Raw genomic sequence first — 17,998 nt, 5'->3', positions numbered from 1 at the left:
GCAGACTTTTATGTCATTCCGACTAAAATCATTCCGATTGAACGATTCTGTGGACAGTTTACACGAGACATTATCTAAACCGACCTGGTGTTGCTGTAAGAAAAACCTCAGAAAAATAAATTCTTCTGTCAGGCGCATTTGAAGTAGAAAGTGCTATGTCTGTTATTATTCCAACATTATCTTCATAACTTGTTACGAAATACAAAGTTTACCACTTCATAAAAATGTACTTTCCTCTTGTCAACATTATGACTTTTATTGGACTAACAAGGAAGTTTTCAGTTCTGAAACTTACAGAATATTCTTATAGTATGATGACCTCTTATGTCAAAAGCTCAAGGAAAATTTGATTTCTCAGTTCATGACCCCTTTAATGTCAGAAGTTATGGTTATTTATTGGTAGGTTAACTAAAGGATTAAACGACTGACCAGAAAATATATTAATCTTAAAAATCTGCAGATCAATCGGCTAATTGCAAAAATAATTGACAGATTAATCAATCATCAAAAATAATCATTAGTTTTGAGCTAAAGAACCTTTTGGACAAGGGTGTCAAACTCAGTTACTGTCCTGCAGAGTTCAGCTCCAACCGTAATTAAACACACCTAAACCAGATAATCAAGGTCTTTAGAGCTATATGTTCGAATTCGCCCTTATATCCTCATTCACTATTCCCTACATTACTCCACTAATATAGTTCACTTGAAGGGGTGAATGAAAACGAGTGAGTGAATTCAGACACTGAGTGCGCCGGAAGGGCTGCCGCTTTTGCATAGTTTCTGCTCGCTGTTTAATAATCAATTGAAATGTAGCAAACTGGCAGCTCCAGTAGTAATGAAAAGATGTATCTTTAACTCTGCCATGGAAATTAGCATGTATAAACCATAATTAAACTATTTAATAATAAATTACAAAGGAATTTATACCTGCATGATAAAACGCTGGACCAGCGCGGTTTGGAAAATGGATAGATGATTGATTCAGCTGCTGGCTCCATCTTCTGGTGAGATGCGGGAATTCATTCAGCATGCAAATCTCACAGTGCATTATGGGTTTTCTCTAGCCGTTGAGCGTGCATCAGTTGGACACTCGTTATTGTGGTGCATTGTGGGATTGAATGAGTGCACTCAATAACGTCCACTGTGGTGTCGGACACCACTACAAATGGCAGTCCCCTCAAATAGTGCCCTATTTAAGGGTATAGGCGGCGATTTTCGGACACAGCCTAGGATTACTAGAAACTTTCAGGCAGTTGTTCAAGAAAGCAGCTGGGAGTTAGTCCAAAGCACATGTCAAACTCCGCTCCTGGAGGACCACTGTTCTGCAGAGGGAAGCTCCAACCAGCTCCAAAGGTGACAACTTCAGTAATGAAACGTAGATTCTACTGTATACCTCGTTTAATGTTCTAGCAATTAAAGTAACAGAATAGTGGGAATTTGCACAGAGCATGTTTGTGGTGGGAGTCCGCAAGAGAGATGGTGTGTATGTGAGAGGATGTTGAGTGTGTGTGAGAGAGGCTACGTCTAAACTAATCTGGATGGATGCATTTGAAAACACATCTTTTTTCTTTTTGGCCTTCCTTCTTCCACACTGAGATGTGATTTTGTCCTGAGAAAATGTAGCTTTTTGAAAATGCTCTTACAAGTGAATAAATTTGAAACAGCATTTTTACATTGTAGTGTGGCCTGAAAATGGAGGTATTTGAGAACGGTGAGGCATAGGCCTTTTGTACCAGTAGATATCTATGTTTATACCAGTATGTGCTATTCACTTTCACAGTGTTGCTAAAGATGCATGTTACTTGGCACGATCTTCATATCCTCTAAAGATGACAGAAAATGTACTCGCAATTGATGTCCTGGTGCAAAATATGAGGGCGATTGTGTTTTAAGACCATACAATGAATGGTGATTGAGTTTCTTCTGAACGTGTCAGTAAGTTGTGAGAAGTGTTGCTAATAAAATGATCATGCAAGAGAAATAACATGACTCATTTATTATGTCTGGTTTCTTTCTTTTATTAGATTTTATGCATGCGTAGTAAGATGATTTGAGCATCTTCCGACATTTCAGTGTGGACGAGAAACTTCTGAAGACTTTTGAAAACGCTATGTGTAGACGGAAAGCATTTTGAAACGAAGATTAGTGTAGCTAATCTTTAGCCTGAGAGAGTGTTTCATAACCGATTTGATGTATGTAATGAATTACTGCTTTGCAAGCACTCCAGCATTGCCCATTGGCCTGCTGGGTATGAGATGTTCAGGCAGTTGTAGGAGGCAAACATCAACCTAACAGCATTACTGAGGATGGTGATGTGGCTATGATTTTGTCCATAGATAATAAAGTACTCTTGCTGCCAAAGAAGAACTTCCTGTTAAACATATACACAAGAGAAGCGATCTGTAACTTTTTGTGGCAAGCTGAACCTAAAGAACATAACTTCCACCATATTGTCTGTATATTTATTTAATAAAACTCACAGCAACTTGTTTCGTTGTGTGCGCTTTAATGAAGGCAGAGCATTAATTTAGAATGGTGAGTAAACTGACTAGAACTATCAGTGCATTCAACTGTTAGAACGCACACTTTCCTGCCAAGACAGAATATGATAAATGATAAAGCTAAAATTTAGAACGTAAATATATTAAAACATACTGTATAAGGATACATAAAAATAGTGAATGACACACCAACATGGTATGAATGTATTGGATATATTTTAATTTAATGAATATAATTGAATGTAAATGAGTCATGTCATTCCAATGGTTAATTATTATAAATCCACGATACTATGCTAGGTGGAAAAATGGCACTTATTTGGCATTAAAAAGCCAGGGAAAGCCTAAAACCAACAAAATTAGGGAGTAGGACTTGGCTTATGTCGATCAAAAAACAAAAACTACATTAACGTCAACTGACACCTCAATTTTAAACATCATAAACATTTTGAATTCTTAATGGTCCACACCAAAAGTTTAACACACGCACACACACACACACACACAAACACACTCAACATTACTTTAATGGCTTATTTTCGCTCCACATCCACAGAAGACTGCAATGTTGATGGTCAAATGATTCCTGAATCCTGACGCACTGACTTGCGCGGCTGCTCCAATGTGTGCTTAGAAGAGACTGTATCCTTGCGGCGGGGCGGGAATTCTGTCAGTTCGAATATTTAATATCTTCATAGTTGTCAATTAAATGCCTGCGTATTTCAACATTGAACACAGCAGAACTACTGTGACAAGTGGAGCAAGGGGTGGTCAGCCAGTGTAGTGATGGGAAATCTTTCGGATAGCTCATGAAAAACCATAAAGAAATTTGCAATTTGCTCCCAATTCAAGTCAAATCCCCGGTTCACATAGAGTAACTGGAGAGCTGCTTAGAATGATTTGGCCAAAAACAGCTTTATAGAATAATATACTCCAGATTATTGGCTACACAACAGTTTTTTTTAATGTGATAAAACAAAAAATTTCTTTAAAAAAAGTTGTTTTTATTCACAGTTATGATTTTGTTATTTTACACTGGGCATGCGTATACTTATTTGTAATTTTACAAAAATATACTGTGATATCTTTTATACTTAAAATTTCTTAATTTTACAGAATTTTTTTTTTTTTTACAGTGTTCTATGACCTCAGTAAATTCTCATAGACTTGCATTAGAAAAGTGTAATGGGATGTAAATGGGAATGGCAGCAGTTACTGATGTAGGATTGTTTAGTAGCATGCTTAAGGCTGTGGCAAGTTGAGTCGTGGTTTGCCCACAGTCTGCCGCCAATAAAAACAGTAATCTGTGTAGTAACTAACAACAAAGTGTGCAAGTAAACAGTACATTTTAAAGTATATTTGTTTAATTAAGAGTTTAATTTTGTTGATTATAATTATGGCTGTTAATCGATTACATTTTTTAAATCGCGATTAATCACACTCTTGGTGTGTGATTAATCGTGAGTGATTAATCGCACACTTATCGTAAAATTAAGCATATGCAAAGTAAACAATCAGAAAACTGTATTTTCTGCAAGCTTCAAGGATCATTGGAGACTCCAAAAGGACACCAAATAACCAAATATAAGGAGTCCATATAATTATATCTCATAATACATTTATGCAAAAAAAACATTACAGAAAAAACGTTACAGAATTCACACTTTATAGTATGTGTAGAGAGCAACAACAACGAGATTGTTTTCATTTTAGACGAGTCAAGCTGCACTACCGAAAAGGACGCACGGAGTTTCCAAAAAAACTTCTAAATCAACTGCTTTGACTGCATAAAATTACGGTTACTAAACACAACAGCGTACACATGACAAATCAAACATTATCCTTCCTGAGTGTGTGTGGAAACAATGAAAATGTACACTGTGTCTGTACATAAATGCAGCATGTGATCAGTGATCTAGAGCACGCACATACATGGTTTGTCACCAACATTGCGCTCTTTAGAAACAATCGCAGAATCCGACAGAGCTCGTGTTTTAAAGCAAAGCACAAACTGGAATGAATAATTTACCAAAAACGCGATGTGAGTCTCTATTCTCTCTGATGTCTCTTATTTAATCAGCCTGGCCGTCTTTACATTTGCGCTGTTTTGGATCATTTGCATTAATTCACTGAAAACTTTCCCAGAGTTTAACGGCTTAAAATGGCCTGATCACAAACAGAGAAGCAGAATCGGGTTAAAGAGTTAGAATGGAAATTTCCTCCTACCAGGGTTACAGGTGCTTGTAGATGCTCAGTGTGATTGTGATAAACTCCCGACATGAAAATGACGTTAATGACGCTTTACGTACTTCTGTAATATATTTGCGTTAATTGCTTTAAATGATTTTAACGCTTTAAGGAATTTTAATTAATCCTCTGCGTTAACGGTGACAGCCCTAATTATAATACAAGACAATTGTTGCCGGCCTACTTGTATCGGTTGCTTTTGAGGTTATTGGATTGTAAAATCATTTCAGCCATTCCCCCCATGTCTTTTGCACCTTGTCCCATTAGTGTTGTCTGTTGTGGCAGCTCAGTCATTCAGGAAACTAGATTTCCTAACTGGCCTTGAAATTAACATCATGGTCAGCCTCTCCTTTCACTGTGTGACTGTGTCTGGTCAAGGTGCTGGAAAAGAAAGCGTGATTTTTAGACAGCAGACACATTTGGTTTAATTCTGTTCCAATCCTGGCAGCCTCACGCTAGCAGTGAGTGTTTATTTACGTCCCACCATTGATGTACAGTGTACTTTGTGTAGCCGCCCGAAGCTTCGGCACATAGAGTGTGTAATTCAGCCGTGTCATGACAATTGATGTCTGCCTTGAACAAATATGGCCGGGATTGTGAAGTTTTCCTTCGTTTGTAGATCTGTGCCACTTCTGAGGGGTCTATTGATGTTAGCCAGAGTAGACGCCTTATTTAATTTAACACAAACGAAAATCAGCTTGTGAGGGAGGAGTGCAGTCCGTTCAATATGGTGTGCTGCTGTGTGCATGGGTGTTCGCTCGTTCAAGCTGACAAAACACAAAAAAAAGTTGATAGAAACTCCATTGAACAGACTGTACTTCGGGCCCTCTCTCTTCTTGGCAATAACAATTAGGCTGGGATTGGATTATATCCAGTATTTACCATATTTAATTTCAATAATTTTGCTTTGCATATAAAATTATGCAACATTGTAAATATTGCAATGATTTTAATGTGCTTTTTATTGGTTTGCAATGAAACAAATGTAGTGGTAGATCTGTGATGCATCAGAGTGTAATGGATTGTGGACTAAAAGTAGGGTGGGGACTTTATCTATCGGTTGTTGATTGGATTTTGAGATGTGGGCGTTGTATAAAAAAAACGAATGCAAGCTTGCAGTCGATTATGGAGGTGTTAGTCTCAGCCTCAGACATCCCGCCCACGGACCGTTGGCTGAACGTCTGATGCATATGGCACACTTATCTGGGAACACTTCAGGAGTTTCGAAGTCATCATCTGATTGGTTGAATTCTACAGGATGTCTGCGAGACGTGCATGTTGCGTTCTTCAACGGTCCACCTAGAAACAAATGCTGTGACGCCAAACTCTGTAGAGGAAGAAGAACTTACAACTGCGACAATGAGCGCTTACCAGGATTAACAAAATGCTGGATTTTAAAAAGTATGAGGTTCGTGGCTCCATTGTTGCAGTAAACTTACACAACATTTTTGAATTAATAATTTATTGGTGAACGCCGGTCTGTTATTGCAGGGATATCGACTTTATATTTTCATGCCCCTATACATGACATGGAATAAAACAAACTATGATTGGTTGCTTTACAAGTCAGTAAAATGTCCTTGGGCGGTCCACAACCAATGAAAGCTGCACAGAGTCCAGACCTTCTGCCCCATCAGTCTGAAGGTCTGGCTACGCGAGATTGTGGAGGGGTGGGAATTAAAATCCTAAATTATTGAGAAGTTTTCTCCACAAGATCCAGTTATGACATTTTGATTAAAAATTACAATGTCAAAAAAAAGAAAGACGTGCATGAAGGAATTGTTCATTATCCTTCCTTGCCTTGGTTAGTAACAACAACAAAAAAACTCAGAAAAACTCTTTAAATCAGTTATTTTGCAAACTGTTTATTTCTGTAAATAGATTCAAAACTCTGATTCAACAAATAATATGGGGCATCACCCAGAAATGTTGTCAGAAGTCTTAGCATGGCATGTTTCATATTAAAATGTTTTAATGACATTTTTGTTTAAATTTTGTCGCACATCCCTAATACTGACACCCCAATGAATAGAGCATATTAAGACACACACTGACTGAACTGATACTGATGCTCAGGAAATAGGAAACTTATTGAACAATTATTGTAAACGGAGAATTAAAGTATATTTATTATTTCAAAGGAGTTTTAATAGTAACTGGATCCCTTTGGTATCTTATCAAAAAGATGATGATAAATCTACTTAGAGTTTCCTCTGTGTTTTCCCCTGGACCTCAACAAAGTGTGAGCACATGGTTGTTTGGCAAGGCTATTTGTGAGTCTACCTCAAGCCTGCTCTCTGTTCATGGCCTTAAAAGGGATGGGGACAGAGAGGAATCCTCTCACCACCGCACGCAGTCTTGACACCCGACTACAGATTGTGTCAGTTAAAAAAAAAGTCCTTAGAGCACAGGCTTTGAAAGAAGCCCAGAACATACTGTACAATATAAACTGTCATATTAAAATCAGGGACCAATTGTAAGGTTTTTTTAGGAGTTCCGATTTTGCATGCCTTGCCAACATCTTCAGATACATTTTTTTTTTCTCCAAAAAATATGGTAAATATATATACTCAAAAATAAAAATGAGCTAGTGAAATTGTTGGCAGAACAAGTTAAATTTATAAATGAACAAAATATGTACAAAATATGTAAGTGTATATTAGGCATGTGCCGGTATCACATTTTCATGTTGCGATTAATTGCTGAAGCTTTTATCACGGTATACGGTATTATCACGATATTGAAATAAGGTGCAAAAAATATGTTGTCATACTATAACAGGTTTAATAACTTTCTTATAACAAAAAGAACAGAACATTTTAAATACAATAAAGCAATGCACATTTAAATATTAAAACAGATTAAAGTGCAAAAGAATTATAAAGAACAATCGGTAACACTTTACAATACACCAACAAAGAGTGAATAGCTACATTTTTACAGAAGTGATTCTTCTTTGATAACGTTAGTTAAAAAAAGCAACTGTTAGTGTTAGCTCAGGTCCATTAAATACAGTTACAACTTTTGATTTTAATAATGTGTTATTAAATGCTGAAATGTACATTTAACTAATTTTAAATGGTTGATGGGCAAAGTATTCTTAAAATGCATTCTAAAAATCGGAATAATTCGTAATAAATAATTATTCACGGTATTTTGAAGTGCCCATGATAACAATATTGTGCATGTTCATTATTGCGGTATATTTTATTATCGTATACCGGCACATGTCTAGTGTATATGTATATATATATATTAATTGAACTTGTATATATATTATACAGCTTAAAAATAAATTATATATACAACTCCATAAAGGTAGTTGTAGATGTCCTTTTGTTGAAAAACAATAACATTTTTCAGTTCAATCAAAATTTGCCAAACATTTTTTTACTGTTTACCAAGGCTATCAACTTTACTTTTCAACAGACATGCTCAGTGCATCACACACAACCAGATTTCAAGGCATAAAAATGTATGTATAGGATTTAGTAACACCACTGCACTGGCCTGACAGGGCAAGTGGGAGTTCTTTCAGCCAGCCCCAGGTCAGCTAGTTGGTTAAGCTCTGATTACAGTTTATTTGTGTACTTTTCAGCAACTGTTGTAACACATTTGATTGATTTATAGTCATAACCCAGTTGAGCTGAAGTAGATGAATTTGTTCAGATAATTGCCCCCCGATGCTCTGATCATCTTAATTGAGATGCATCAGAAAGGAGGGCAGATCAGTATGTAAAGCCCCTTGAGTATGAGCGTCTGAATATAACCCCCCTATTGAGTCTGCCACAGGCAGTGCTGCTGACACAGAACTGCTTTATGTGTTGTAGTTACCCACGGTCTGCCCGGGGCATATTTGTGATAATAATAAACCTGTTTATGAGCCGACTGTTTTCTTACACAATTAGAGTGCAGTTAGCGTGCCCACTAGACAGGGCTTTCTGTTACATAAACTGGGTGTTGAGGTTTAGTATTGTGTAAGGGGCATTATGTTGTGTGTATGGATTAGACTTGCACAACCAGGAATCACACTGAATCAAGAAATTTCCAGCCTTGATTATTGACTGGCTATGTGTGAACAACTCTATATACTTGTGGAAGTGAATGCCAACAGTTGAATCCATATTGTGTAGATATTTTTGGAAAAAAAATTGTGCTAGTGACTTGAGACAAACATGTTTTGAGTGGTTGTAGGTTCCTAGGTGGTTGCTAGGGTGTTCTGATTGGACACTTATAGTAAAGAATGGGAATGTGCAAGATGTGTCAATGCAAGTTGCATTGAGTTCAGACAACTCAACAAGTTTTTTGGAGAAATATAAACATTTTAATGACAATAAACTGTAATAACTTGTTTTCGTGACAGATTTATTCAAACATACATGAAATAATGAAGATATCAGTAACAGGTTAACTACCAAAATAATGAATATGAAAAACAGTGCATATATTTCAGGGCTCCAGACTAACTTTTTTCACTAGGAGCACAGTGGCCCCAAACTGAAAATTTTAGGGGCACAACCAGAAATTTTAGGGGCGCACACCGTAAATCAACATGCTAACCAAATCTACTAATTTCCACTGTATTACTAATAGGGATCTGTATCGTTAAGGTTTTAATGTAATTACTACTCTTACCGATACTGCTTATCGATCCGGTACTTTAACAGTATTCTTACCGGTTCTTTTTATTATACTTTATTATTTTTTTTTTATTAAAAAAAAAACATAATTAAGAACATAATTAACAAGGCTTTATAATCTGAAAAGTAAAATATCTATAGCAAAAGAAACTGCAAAGTTTGAACAAAAATATAAAACATCTATTTGTAAATGGACCAGTGTGCAGGCATTCGGAGGGTCTGCTAACATTAATATTACAGTAAAGAACAAACCTGCAAAGAAATCTAATAAAGTAATGAAATGTAAAATAACACTGCATAGTTTTCACTGTATAAATTGATAGATTAATGCTTATAAAAGCTAAAGTTATTAATTCAAGAGAAGTGAATATTTTCTATTTGCCTTTTGTTCGAGTCGAATGAATGGCTCAATCGTCAGCAGGTTTATTAGACGCTGCGCCTTTAAGACCAATCGAATGTAGAACTAATAATCTCATATTCTCCTATTTCTCCAAACTATTTACGCCCATTTAAGATATAAACTGTTAAAATAACTACTCTCCAATCCGGTCATTTTGACACCGGCTATTTGTTGTTTATTTGATGGTTTAAACGCGCACACGAAGCCTAAAATATTAAGTGCAAGTCGGTCCATTTCGCAGCACACACACATAAGCCGCCTTGAAGTTGGAAACAGCGTCTCTTGCGCGGATTATTGTGCATTTAATCTTTATTATCAAACACATCCCGCAGTTTAGCAACAGTAGAGACAGCAGTTTACAACAATCACTGAATCTGACGTTTAGTTTAGGTTTAAGGAGAAATGACAGCGCAAGGCTGTGAAGGGAAGGATGAGCTCGACGAACACGGCTATAGGAATAGTTTTCCCTCATTCCATCTTTTTATAATTCTCGAAAATAAAATTAGATTAATATCACAGCACATCCCTAAAGTTTAAGCAGACAAAACTTTTGTTTAGTTCTTGGCCATCGTCACTCACCCTTTAAAGCTGACTGTGGTGTTGTGTTCGCTGTAGCTCCACGTGAGAGAGCGCTCGCTTTCTCTCTCTTCTGGATTGCGAATGGCAAAAAATGCATCACGGACAAATGGTTTAATATTCTCTCATATAGAAACGGCTGGCAAAGATAGAATTTGCCAGACATAACGTCTATCAATTATAATTAGTAAGTGTATTTTCTTAATTTCTCCAGTACCGACAGCAGGCAAATTTACTGGTCGCACATGTGCGACTGGATGTAAAATTCAGTCGCACACACTCAAATTTTAGTCGCAAAATGCGACCATTTGGTCGCACTCTGGAGCCCTGTATTTAGAAAAATGCTCTTTTTCTGGCTAACTAATGAGTTCATGGACATTGAATAGCTTTCTGAAGGTAAATGTAACGTTAAGTGACATTGTATGGCCTACAAGCTGTTTTATTGACGTCTAAACTGATGCAATCTGTCACAAGTATTAAAGAGCGCCAAAACTTGTTCAACCGTTTTGTTTGAATTTCATAATACAATCAACAGAATTTTAAAGTTAAGATGTTGCTTCATATTAAAAGTAAAAAAAAACAAAGCTTGCGATTTATTGAATGTCAGGTGCACTTCAAATGTTTAGTTTTGTTCATGCTGTGCAGTGCGCATTAACAGAAAACAGACAGCGCAGACTAAACGATTATAGATTTACGAAACCATATTATGACTGATTAAAATCGAGAAATTAATATTGTCTGTCCAGAGCTAGTGTCCACACAGCTGACATGTTTAACAGTTGTAGCTTATCCAAGTTGTGTGTACGAAATAGATGTTGAACACAGTCAAAACATGTCATCGGTGAAGCGCTAATTAAAAGTCTGATTTTGGATGTTTAGATAGCCGAAATTTTGTGCGAGACTAGTCGATTATATGTTACTGCTACTGCTAGTCGAGTTGGAAATAGTCGTTTACATTTTTTTGCACATTTAATGTTTTGTTTTATATTTATAAATTACCGTCATGTTAAAGGCACAGTATGTAAGTTCTGCCGCTAGAGGTCGATTATTCCAAACAAAGGTGTAGTTGATGACGCTGTGAATGAGTGTGGAATCATGGGAGTTGTAGTCTTGACTCTTCACCTCCACAGCCGATGGAAAGGAAATGCAAATGCTAACAAGTGAGACCTGCGCCAAGAGCTTTTATTATGCATATGCTTCAGTCGTCCGCTTCCGCTCTTTTCGTTGTGTATGTGGGGTAACGCAGCGCTGTTTTACATGGTTAAAACAATCTTCTTAAATACATTTGAGTGTGTTGAAAGTTATGTTATAACGTTACTCTGTGTGCGTTCGCTTGGTGGCTGGTATGAGAGACTTGTACTTTGCAGAAGATATCTAGATCGATATTAGAATATCATTTTAAAACGGGATGACTGAATGACTGTTGCTAAATGACAAGCAATTCATTTTGAAATATATTGTATGATGGAGAAAGCTCTCTCTGATTATGCTATGTTAGCCACTTGACAAAATAGTGTTGTCTCTAAGGCACGGTAAAAACATTACTTGCGGTGAATCAAGAAAACAAGCAATTCAAACAATAAGACTGCGCTGTATAACAATTCGTTATCTGTTGGTAAATGTATCCAAGCATTTGCTCGCCTGTCTATTAAAATATATACTATATTAAAGCGTCTTTGGTGTTTCCATGGTTTCTACGAAAATCAAGGGTAGCGCGGATATGACATAATTGACAGGCGACGCAAGGACACGGTCCGTAACACTGGTTTAAATGGCTGATTTCTCTGGATTTAAACATTGTTGGAAACATTTAGGGTAATGTATGTACACAGGTCAACAAAATATATAACATTGTTTTAGTGGTCTTTGGATATTTTAATCTAAAAATCTTACATATTGTGCCTTTTTAATGTTACATTTTAAATGTAATTTATTATTTTGAAAAGGTAGTAAGTCGACTTCACCGTAAGTCGACTTGCTACCGCTGACCACTGGAAGCTAGTTATTTTAGTCTGTAAGAAAAAGATCCATATTTAAAACTTTAGTGCGCCACTTCGCTTCAGAAGGACTTCAAAAACGACACAACCATTCACTGCCATTATAAAGCTTTAAAGAGCCAGGACATTTTTAATATAACTCCGAAATACTCCGAAAAAAAGAATGTCATATACACCTAGTATGACTTGAGGGTGAGTAAATCATGGTCTAATTTTCATTTTTGGTTGAACTTAAAGAGGAGTGACAACCATTTTTAGCTGCACTGTGTACGTGGCCATTGTGAATTTACGTCACAATTTTAGTTTGTTGCCCAAATAGCTAGAACACCCAAGATGCATCGGGACACTACTCAGAGCTATAGACTAGTAAGATAAACAATTTGGTTTCATTGAGGATTTGTGAATGGCTGTGTTTGAGTCGGCACAGGCTGGAATGAGAAACATGCCATTTTGACTGTCATGATATGATGGATAGATAGAGCTGTTTAGTCTAGCGTGGATCCAGGCTGTCTTGCGATAGCTGCAGTTGTTTTCAGTAGCCTCTCATCTGTCACCTGTCTGGCAGTTGAAAGAGTAAATGACACTGAGCTCTGTCTGACAACAAGCCAAGAGCAGATGAGAGACTGAGTTCGATGCTCCGAACCCTCAGTTCGATATACATCAATACTGACATCATGCGACTGATGCTTGGGGATCGGAAAGTTTGTGTTGATCTCCTCTCCAAAATAAAAACTGCTTATTTCAAGGATTAATGTTAAATTTACCACTGTCCACCATTCTGGCTAATGTCAACTTTGTTTTGTCAGGCTTCACTGTGTGTGTGTCTTTGGGCCTTGACATGGGAGTGACATAACATCCACATGTCATCAGTCTGAGCCAATCAGAATGCTTTTTAGAATTATTTTTAGACCTAATTGTGCAGTCAGCGGATTGTCTCATTTAATTTGAAATAATTGATATGTTGAAATGATGCATTCGATGGCCAATTTGATGTGTGCTGTGGAGGTGTTATATTCAACCCTAATTGGGCTTTTCCAGGTCTGTGGTCGCTCAGGTTGTGGTTTGTTTGATGTCTGGAAAGTGTTTATCACTGGGCCAGAGGCCTCATTTGTTGACTTTCACACCGTGACTAGGCTTACTCAACTGACCACTAAAGCAAATGAGCTGGTCAGCAATGTAATTATGGTGTCAGGGAGTTTGCCTGGAGCCAGCAGTACAACTGTTTCAGGTTGAAGACTGTGTGCTTAAACCCCAATCCTGATTAATTGGTGGTTTAACAAAGACACATTTGTCTTGTTCAGTAATTTGCCTTGCCCACTTAAATAGGAATTACGGTACTGAGGAAGTATTTCATCACTACTTGCAGGTTCTGATATACGTGTGTTTAAAAATCATATTTAGATTTGATCAATAAACTCAGTTATTTTCATGTAATGGCTGATTTTAAAATTCTATACTATTGTCTCTAAATTAGTGTTGTACCGACCGCGATAGCAAGTCGGTACTGAAATTTTAAAAACGTTAAACTTTGAGCGCTGTTGAGTGGAATCGTAAACACCTCTGATTGACCATTGTGTTCACACGCTCATCAAATATGTCTGTGATTGGCTACAATGATCAGCGCTTCAAAAACATGTTATAAATATACATCAATGACCCTTTTCATTGAACGCTTACATAGATACAGGTGCGTTTGAAAGCAGGCATCTATCAGCTGAGCCTACTGGTCCGCTGGTCGACACCTGCTTGTGCTTTCAAAACACTTTTAAACACTTCCGCGTGCTTTCAAACGCTCCTGTGCGTTGATCATTGTAGCCAATCACAGACACATCCAATGAGTGCGTGAGCACAACGGCCAATCAGAGGTGTTTACGATTCCAGCTCTACAGCGCTCAAAGCATCACATTTTTTTAATTTCTGTACCGACTTGGTATCGCGGTTGGTACATTTGAAATTATTATAAAAATTATACATTTTAGTAAAAAATTAAAAGCAGTGGTTCAAATCTCAGCATTCTAATGTGCTGTATTAAAAATGGATATTCTTTTTGAGATTTGCTACAAATTAAAAAAAAGATTTTTGAATTAAATTATGGCCTGGTTTCACAAACAGGGTTTAGATTAAGCCAGGATTAGGCCTTCGTTCAATTAGGATATTTAAATTGCTTTTATAAATGTTCTTTAGAAAACAAAATATTGGTGTGCATCTTGAGGCAAAACAATGGCATTGGCATGTTTTAAGATATCTCAGTGCAAGTTGGTTTCAGTTAAAACAGCTCAAACATGCATTTTAGTCTGGGACTACGTTTAAGCCTTGCCTGTGAAACCGGGGGTGTATTTTATTCAATGATTAAGTGAAAGTTAGATGATGGCAAAAGTTATGTAAAAACATGGTTAAAATGAAAGAGGACCAATAAAACAAAATGTTTAATATCATCCAATATCTTAATATTGATATAGAGATCAATCATGCATCTCTACCAAAAGTCCATTAAATTATTTTTAATTATTTAATACACATCTATGTTTAACTCACTGGACTCATGAGATTTGTCTGGAGTGGGGCTACCCAACACTATGCAACAGAAACAGAAATCAAGTACTAACAATACGTTTTGTCACTTGGAACAGAGACAGAAACTCGGATTGACCCTGAAAAAAATGGGATTTAGCCGTGTTTGGTTGGGACACGTATAAGTGACAATGTGATGTGAAAATGACTTGATACTGACTTTTTTTTTACTTGCACTATAGGATTTGGTATGTCTCATATTTGAATGTGTTTTAATCAGCTAATAATTTGCTCTTTTTTGACTCTACTTTCAGTTTCACCTGGGAAAAACTCCACCATAGCGAGCTTTATAAAATTCCGGAAGCTTTAGAGCCAAAAGCCATCCCTCTCTGATTTAACTCAATCACCCGGACCGGTGCCCAACTGTCCTTTTGGGTCACTGTTCCCTGATTCTTGGACCAAGCTTTGAGATTGTCAATGGAGCAAAGAGACCTTAATCGGACGGCCCGGCCCAAAGGAAACGAGGAGTTCTTCTCCACTGTTACCACCATCAACAGAGCAGACCTCAGTGAGGTGGGTCTCCTCGCCACTCCGATGAAGAGCCTCCCTTTACCCGGAGAGCAACAGGACCATGAAGAGGACGAAGATCTCGGGCTGGGGAAGGACATGGATGTCACTTCCAATACGGACAGTGAGAGGTGGGGGCAGGGAGATGTGCTGGAGGAGCAGGAGTTCTCCATCAAAGAGGCCAGTTTCTCAGAAGGCAGCCTGAAGTTGAAGATCCAAACGACCAAGCGGGCCAAGAAGCCTCCAAAGAACCTGGAGAACTACATCTGTCCTCCTGAGATCCGCATTACCATCAAGCAGCCAGGAGAGCAGAAGGCCGCCAAGCAAGCCAAGAGCGGCAAGGGAGGGAAGGAGGAAGATAAAGGACCGCCCAGAAAAAGGGTTAGTGTCATCATCACTGTTTTTAAATGCTGTTGTTTTCTTGTGTCATGTGATCACTCTGCTGTGTGGATGTGATATGGTATTACAGCAATAGCCAGTATGGACCATAGTCAGATTATATGCCATATTGAATTTGACTGCAGCGTAATCGAACCATGGTCAGCTGATAAAATATAGAAAATATGTCTTTCTTATGGAAGCCTGTTTATATTTTTTTAATAGCTTTTTTCATTAAAAAAATATTTATTTTGTGAATTTATAATGTGATTTTGTGCATTTATGAATCTGAAATAATTCATATGAATACCCTCTCACAATTTTAAGAAAAAAGTGTGAATTGCTAAATATTTTTGTAATATTTTTTTCTCGGAATTGTGAGATAAAAAAAACAGGCTTCCATTCTTTCCACACATTTCTGGTGGACAAAAAAAAATCATAAAGAATGGGTTATGAAAAATAGTACGACATATTGGCCTCATTCATGACGCATTAGAAAAGTTAATTTCTGTATAAATCATTCGTTAGTTGTAATTCTTGTGTAAATTTGCAAATGTTTTGAGTTACATATCTGTATGAGTTTTAGTTCTGTTTCTGTCCCTCCCATCCTTGTTTGTCAAATTAAATATGGCATCTGACTAAGGTTCTTAAGCCAGCTACTATAATAACTAACCACTTAGATAGGTATTTCTCTACATTCTATCATGCCAATTACAGCTTTCAAGCTCGTATTCTCAATTTTGTGAACATAGTGTTTGACATGGCCTTTTTGTTGAATAATCCACACAGTATTTGAATTCTCTGCTCCTTCTCTTTAATGAAGAAAAATCACATTTGTGCTGGGCATAGATGATAGTTTCATTTCCTGGGCTTTCAGCTTTTTGGCTTCTTGTCAAATTAAGTGTGTCCAGCGTGTGCCATAGAGTAACGTAACAGCTAGTCATTAACCTTTTGTGGCATTTAGACTCAGCGAGTTCATTGACTTACATATAATCCAGATATCTTGAGTGTAAAGGGCCTTTTTTGAATATTTCAGACTGTTTTTTTTTTTTTTTTTGGGATAACTGAACCAGCAGTACATAACTATTCTTTGAAGTCTCTTGGAGTACCATGTAAATACTAGGGATGTGCTAAACTACTGTTTTCAAGGTCACAAGATATACCTGTATAATTAGGCTGGTTTTGAGTTCATCTGATCCTGATCAGGTGCATTTAAGTTTATGGGTTGGGCAAAAATTAGATTTCTCTCATGTTGCCTCAAACCCATAAGACTTTCGTTCATTCTTGAGCCACAAATGTAAATATTAAAATTAAACCTGAGAGATTTATGTCCCTCCATCGAAAGTCCATGACTGACAGAATTTTCATTTTTGGATGATCTAACCTTTTAAAGCCCCCCTGTAGTGAAAATCAAGTTTGTCTATGTGTTTTTTTTAATATGCTTTATAAGACAAACCATGTGCAAATTCATCAGTCAACACCATTGAGTATTTTCTCCTTAAAACTGCAGTTAGCCAAAGACGGTTTCAAAAATGTAGTTTGAAAACGGCCTTGTTCTCTACGTCACAAATATGTTAATCAATCAGGTCAACGTGCGGGCGGGATTTAGCATATCATTAACTAGGGGTGCTCCGATTGATCGGCATCCGATCTCTATCTGCCGATAATCGCTTTGGGAGGATTGATCGGTGGTCTCTAAAAAGGCCGATCTCATGAACCGATCTCATGCTGACAACACAAAAACCCGTGCCTGCCGTGAGAGCTAGGGCATGATATGCGGCGACACGGCCTCATTCTCTTTCCGGCGCCGGTAAAATAATTATAATGCTGAAGGTGAGGTACAATTCATATTTCTATATTAAATAACTTACGCAGTCATTTGAAAACCTTCTGTGAGACGCAAGTTAAACAGCGCGAGTGAATCACCGCGTGTGCGCGCTCTCTCTTTCCCTCAAAATGCTCAAATGGCTTCACATCATCGCATCTGCACTAAAATCGAGATGCACAGTTGACACAGGATTTGCCACTTTGCACAATCGAGGCAGTGTCGCATCGTCACTAAAGTTTTTTTTAAGTCTTGCCAGTGTTCAAACCGCTCAGCACTCGCGCGCTCTCCAGACCGTGAGTGCACGCACGCGCGCACACACACACACACGCACACACAGGCCATCTCACAAAAAA

At 37.4% G+C, this 17,998-nt stretch overlaps 1 protein-coding gene across 2 annotated transcripts in view; it reads left to right on the top strand.

Annotated features, from left to right (window-relative positions):
* Positions 1-17,998, top strand: part of setbp1 (SET binding protein 1) — an 84,790-nt gene that overhangs the window by 12,633 nt on the left and 54,159 nt on the right. For both annotated transcript variants that reach the window (XM_079814327.1, XM_079814328.1), the window contains exon 2: positions 15,187-15,820. In XM_079814327.1, coding sequence (XP_079670453.1) covers positions 15,350-15,820 — 471 coding nt within the window. In that variant the 5' untranslated portion in view covers positions 15,187-15,349. The remainder of the gene's footprint in view (positions 1-15,186; positions 15,821-17,998) is intronic.

This window comes from Gobio gobio (genome assembly GCF_949357685.1).
Source record: "Gobio gobio genome assembly, chromosome: 4".
Taxonomy (NCBI): Eukaryota; Metazoa; Chordata; class Actinopteri; order Cypriniformes; family Gobionidae; genus Gobio; species Gobio gobio.
This window is presented reverse-complemented; position numbering and strand designations above follow the sequence as displayed.